We start from the raw sequence: 6000 nt of genomic DNA, 5'->3' as shown, positions 1-6000 counted from the left end.
GCAGCTCTGAGCCCTCCTCGCTTTAGCGACATGCACATTATTTAGCAGCGTTCCAATGATTTAGCTGTAATATATACCAGAGGGCCCAGAAAAAATCCACAAGGATATCATGAATTCTGACACCAATTATTAGGCCAATCAGTGGCTTAAGTGCACTCCCTTTCAGTACTGAGCACTCAGCTTAAGAACTAAGCTTACAAAAAGACATCTCTGGGCCTCCCCCCATCCCTTGCTCTGGACCTATTAACTTTCTATGATAATAATTAACATCAAGAGAAGAAGAGACTGGGTGGGGAATGATGTGCCTTGATCACAGGTCACAAAGACCTTTCAGAAATAAGATACACAGGTAGCTGAAAGGTACACAGCTAGCTGATGAATGGCTGGGTGGGCTCCTCCACACAATCATCTTCATTCTACCAGGGCCTTCCTCTTAGCAGTTTCCTCACTTTCTTAAGGTGAAACTAGCTAACTCTGGGGGCTTAGACTGGGAAATGCTGGAGAGGGAGGTGCCATTGAGTGAATGGGACAAACGTGGGTTTTGATGTCCTCCAGATCTGGCTTCTAATACTTTCTAACTATGGGACTTTGAATAAGCTAGTGAACTCTGGTGGGCCTGGGCTTCTTTCATGGTAATTTTGGGGACCATCACCTGCTGAGAGCCACTGTTGTGAGGAACAATGGGATATGAAAGTGAGGCAACTTTTAAACTTTTATTTTGAAACGAGTTCTGAGATGTTATGGGACTCGCTCAGTGTCACCAATCTGCACCACGGATCTGGACCCTTCAGCACCTCGTGCAGAGTTCGGTAACCAAGGCAACGAGGAGCCGCGGACGCCCTCACACCAGGGTACCGACGCCTGGCCCGGTCTCAGACTCGGAGGTCTCCGCCTCCCGCGGCTGGGCTCCGCCAGGGGACGCGCGCGGCGGCCGCGCTCTAGCCCGCCGCGCGGCTCCCCCGTCTCTATGGTGGCTCGGGAGCGGCAGGAGCGGAGGCGCGCTCCCGAGGGGGGGCGGGGCCGCGCCGGGAGCGGGGCCGCGCGAGGGGCGGGAGCGACCGGGCCGGGAGGCCGGGGATGGGTAGGGGGGGCCTACTTCCTGGGGCCGGCTGTGAGGATGTCGCGACCGCCCCCGGGTGCCCCTCAGCCCCGGAGACGCCGGCGCGGCTTAGCCCGCAGCCCCCCTGCCTGAGGCATCCGCGGCCCGGATCCGGCCCCTCCCCACCCCTCCCCTCTCAGGTGCGGGCGGGGCAGGCGGCCGCGGCAGGTGAGGAGGAGGCGGCGGCGGCGGCGCTTGGCTCCGCGAGCGCCGGGCCTGGGGTGGGGTCCCGGGGGAGGCCGGAGTCGGGGGCGCTGCTCGGCCTCGGGTCTCGCCAGGCTGTTGTCCGGGGGCGCCTCCTCTGTGCGGGGCGCGGCCTGAGACTCTCCCTGCCTACAGGGGATGGGGGACGCCCTGCCTCGCTGGAAGTCTGCGCATTCAAGGTAGCTCGCACCTGTCCCATTAAAAGTCCCCTCAAAGGAAGCATTTCACCTGTGGGGGCAGTAACGGGAGACGTGTGTTCTCAAATATTTCCAAACGCCCTACAGATCGGCACGTTCAGTTGGCTCGTGGGGGGAAAGATACCGCTTTACAGCATAGGAAACCGAGTCAGGTACGCGGCGGCCTGCGTCTGCATTTTAAGGAACTAGCTTGACCCAGCTTCCTAGTGCAGGAGCCCTGCGGGCGTGCTGGAGGAAGGTGGAGGCTGGAGTTTGGAGGCTTGATGGAGAAGTTTGGGGATGTGGTTTTCCTTTCCCCCCCACCTCCGCCCCGCCCAGGGTCCACTGTTCTCTCTTTTGGGAGTTGTCCTCTGTTCATTTGAGGTGATGTGTGTGAGGTCGCCAGTGGCTAAGACGGAGAGGGACATGGGGCCTCTGTGCAGCTGGCTGCCCATGAAACATTTGACTAGGCTTGGGGAAGTATGCTAGACCTGGGGAACCAGAGCGTCGCAGACGTCTGCTCAGAGCTTGATTTCAGGCTGGCAGAAGATAGAAACAGCAGCATATTTTCTCCTTTTTTGTTGGTCTGTCATTTGTTCTAGGAGAAAAAGCTGCTTGTGTAATCAAGGAAGAGTGTACCATGCTCCTCCCTGTCTACCCCAGGGAAGAATTATTGTTAGCTTGGAAATAGGGCTTTACCCACAACTGCCACTTTGCACCCTGGCTAAAGGCCACTGTTAACGTAATGAACAAACATCCCCAGGTGCATGTGGCCTTCTCAGAAAGTAAGTTCCTTGCCCATCCCTGTTACAGGTGGTTTGGAGGACAGAGACTTCCTGTCACCCCTGTTGGTGCAACTGTTTGGGGAGCAGTTGTGGTTTTCCTGGTAACAGTTCAAGTTACTGAAGTGTGGCCAAGGCTGCCACTTATTGGAACCTTTTTCTAGGAATGGGAGTAGGCAGGGGACATGGTGCTGGGCTGAGTTTGTGTACAGAATTCTAGGGTTGGGAGCTAGTTCACGGGATTTCAGGTTTGACAACGTCTTTATCGTTTTTTCCTGATTGCATTCTTTTTCACGTTCAAGGACATAGATGATGGCAAGCATTTCTGAAACATCATGGCATATTTCCTAATAATTCTGGACTTCAGAGTACAAGTCATAAATTACAGTTTATTTAGAAGTGTTATTTTCTTAAGTTTGAAAATTGTATATGACAGTTGCAGCTTGATGTGGCAGGGCTAATAGATAACTTGATTGTGCATGAAGCAAATTTCCATGTAATCTAGGACACACACACACATTTTAATGTCTATTTAGTTTGGAAGATCAGCCCACTAAAAACTTTCATATTGATCAGGAAGACAGCTGTTATCCCAACTGTTTACATTGGGATCGGGGATTGTAAATCTTCTAAATTGACTTAATTTAACCAATTGCTAAAATGACCTGCATTAAAAGAGAGCTGTTCTCAAAGAGGTTAGAAATTAATTTGTTTTCAAAACTTTCTCATGGCCAAGCCAGTTGATAATAACTCTGCTTAGCACCCTCTAATAAGAATGCCTCTTTAAGGCCTCTTAAAATAGCAGTGGGAAAAGCATATTCAGTAACCAGCATTTTAAAAGACAAAACAAATGGCAACAATAACAGAAAAGGGCACAGTTTCTTCCCTAATTACATGTCCATTGTGATGTTTAATACAGTCACACCCATCTGTAAGAGTGTTGTGCCTAGAACTTTCTGAAAACACCTACATAAACCTAAGGAGTGTTAACGGGACTAATTCCACCTTAATTTTTTATTCTTAAAATAGTTTTTTATTCTTTATTACTGCTGTTGTTTTAAAGGTAGATTAGAGACTTTTATATTAAACTTGTACTGGCTATAGTGTTTATGTTTTGGGAGGAAAGATTTAACGTCTGCACCTTGAATCTCATAACCCCTGCAATACAGAGCTGAGTTATAATTTAGAGTTTAATGAGAATGCATAGTTTAAATTGCTGCTGCTGAGGTCTCACGGGGCGAGCTGCCTCATCATTATTGTTTGGTAATGTTACTGGTTATTATTTTTGTTTGGTTACTGTTTATTGGTAGTAGTGACTGATGTTTATGTAAGAAAGATTCTGGCTATTTGAAGGGCAGTCTTTTCATATCCAAACACACAACTTCCCATTGCTTCAATAGGGAGGTGGTGTGGTCACTTTCTTGTTTTGTGACTATATTATTTGGAGTTTTAAAATCCTAAAACTAGTTGGGCTCTTAATAGGATATCCTGTTATATCTCACATGAAAGCCATCCTAGATAGGTAGGAATCATCGGCCTTATGTGTTGAAAGACCTCAGCTCTCCCAGTTTCCAGGATTTATCAGTTGCCATGGTCAGGACAGTGGTTTTATCTAATCCTATGATGCCATTCTTAGCTTAAACCCATTATCCTCATTTATCTTCGTTAAGACTGTCATGAAGTTTCTCTGCTTTATGTAGTTCAGGTTGAATATTCCACATTTTTGACACATTTGGGCCTGTTAATGTTCTGAATTGGAGCAGTTAAGAGAATCTGCCTGTTTTTAAACATTTTCCTTTTTCGAGGCAAGCATAAAATCTGAGTTTCTTCTGGGGGAAACCAGCTCTTTAAAAATCTGATAGGAAAACAAAAGCTGGTTTTTCCAGCTTTTTACCAATATGAAGTCTTCTTAACCTTTCCTTCCTTTCTGGTTTTGCCAGTACAGTGATTAGTGACTAGTAGTGAATGATGAACCAGAGGCATTGGGAGATCCTGAAGTCTCCTGAATCATAAAAAGAAGGTCACATTGTATTCAGTGCAGCTTTAGTCTTTTTAGTGAGTTTTATTGCAAGAAGTTCTCCAAAGCCAGCCACTCCTTAAAAGATTAGGTACCTAGCAGTTTCCAACTGAGTCACTGAGGTTCTTTAAAAATACAGATTTCCCAGTTCCACCTCCTGGAGATTTTTTTTTTTTTTGAGTGGGTAAGTGATGACTGAGAATCCACATTTTATTTTATTTTAGTTAATTAATTTATTTTTGGCTGCATTGGGTCTTCGTTGCTGCGTGCGGGCTTTCTCTAGTTGCGGTAAGCGGGGGCTACTCTTCGTTGCGGTGCACGGTCTTCTCATTTCGGTGGCTTCTCTTGTTGCCGAGCACGGGCTCTAGGCATGCGGGCGCAGTAGTTGTGGCTTGCGGGCCCTAGAGCACAGGCTCAGTAGTTGCGGCTCACGGGCTTAGTTGCTGCACGGCATGTGGGGTCTTCCCGGACCAGGGATCGAACCCATGTTCCCTGCATTGGCAGGCGGATTCTTAACCACTTGGCCACCAGGGAAATGCCGAGAATCTACATTTTAAAAACCACTCTGGGCATCTACTTCCAAAAAGCTCCTCAAGTGATTTTGATCTGCAGCCAGGTTTAGGAGCCACTGTTGCATTGCTTTGAAATTATTTATAAATTGGTAGTCCCTTTAAAAGCATCATTATGTTATTCAGGATGTTTGATTTGCTAGAATAGCCCATTTCCTAGTCATGACAGATAGCAAAGAGCTTTTATAACTTTTATGTAAATTACTTTACAGAGAGGCCCCCTCTGCTGTATTATCTGCCTGGAGTCATGAGGGAGGGTTGGCGAAAGTAGCTTCCTTTATTTCCTGAGTGGACAAATGAATGATAATGTGGAAACCACTGGAGGTCTGAATGGGTAGTCAAGTCTAGTTCGGATCAGTGTTGGATAGGAGAGCTGCCTGGGAATTCTCTGTATGTAGGATTTTAAAATAAAGCCAACCTGCCAGATGTTTCATTTCTACATAGCTGAAACGCTTATTGGAAATAATGGATGCTTAATAGGCAATAAAATTTAGTCACAGGCCTTTTGCTGAGTTCATGGATGGAAAAAAATTGCTGAAATACAGAACCCTCTGAGTTAAAGCAGAATCAGGGCATTAAATATGTTAGTTAACGAATTAAACTTGGGAAAAGTGTAACAATTTAGGAAATAGACAAACCTGGTTTTGAGTCCCAGCTCCTCCACCACCTGGCTGTGCTACTTTAGACATGTTACTTAACCTCTGTGGGCTTCATTTTCTTCATCTGCAAGATGAAAATCATACCTGGTAGCATTGTTCTGTGGACGAAAAGAGAGAAAATCTCTTCTTTGTACATTGTACGGAACTCAGTGAACGTTCTCTTCTCCCACTTTCTCATAGGATTTTTATTCTGTAGGCTTAAGATGTCTTTCTAAATCTGGCCTTCTCTCTATCTCTTTCCAGGAATATCTACTCGGTCAGCTCTTTTAGAAAATGCATGAAAGAGTGAGGACTGAAGTTAAGAACTAGAGAATATGGGAAAGAGGAATGAGTCATAGACACTGGAAAAAATATTTTTTTAGAATGAGTGGAGTGTAGGCATATATCCAGAATTACTGTCTGCGGGAATAATGACATTATCCAAATTCTGCCTCAAGTATCTGCGCGGTAGCCTGGGAGCTCAGCTCAGGCTACCAGGCTTGGAGGGTGGCCCC

The 6000-nt window shown here is 46.6% G+C and overlaps 1 protein-coding gene across 2 annotated transcripts in view; it reads left to right on the top strand.

Moving 5' to 3' along the window:
- The first annotated feature begins 273 nt into the window (after window positions 1-273).
- The window catches only part of RFFL (ring finger and FYVE like domain containing E3 ubiquitin protein ligase), a 70769-nt gene continuing 65042 nt past the window's right edge, over window positions 274-6000 (top strand). The window contains exon 1 of one of the 2 annotated variants that reach the window (XM_079904543.1): window positions 274-1267. In XM_079904543.1, the coding sequence (XP_079760669.1) occupies window positions 1078-1267 (190 nt within the window). In that variant the 5' untranslated portion in view covers window positions 274-1077. The remainder of the gene's footprint in view (window positions 1268-6000) is intronic. The other variant, XM_079904542.1, reaches the window with a different exon arrangement.

This window comes from Stenella coeruleoalba, assembly GCF_951394435.1.
Source record: "Stenella coeruleoalba genome assembly, chromosome: 19".
Lineage (NCBI taxonomy): Eukaryota > Metazoa > Chordata > Mammalia > Artiodactyla > Delphinidae > Stenella > Stenella coeruleoalba.
This window is presented reverse-complemented; position numbering and strand designations above follow the sequence as displayed.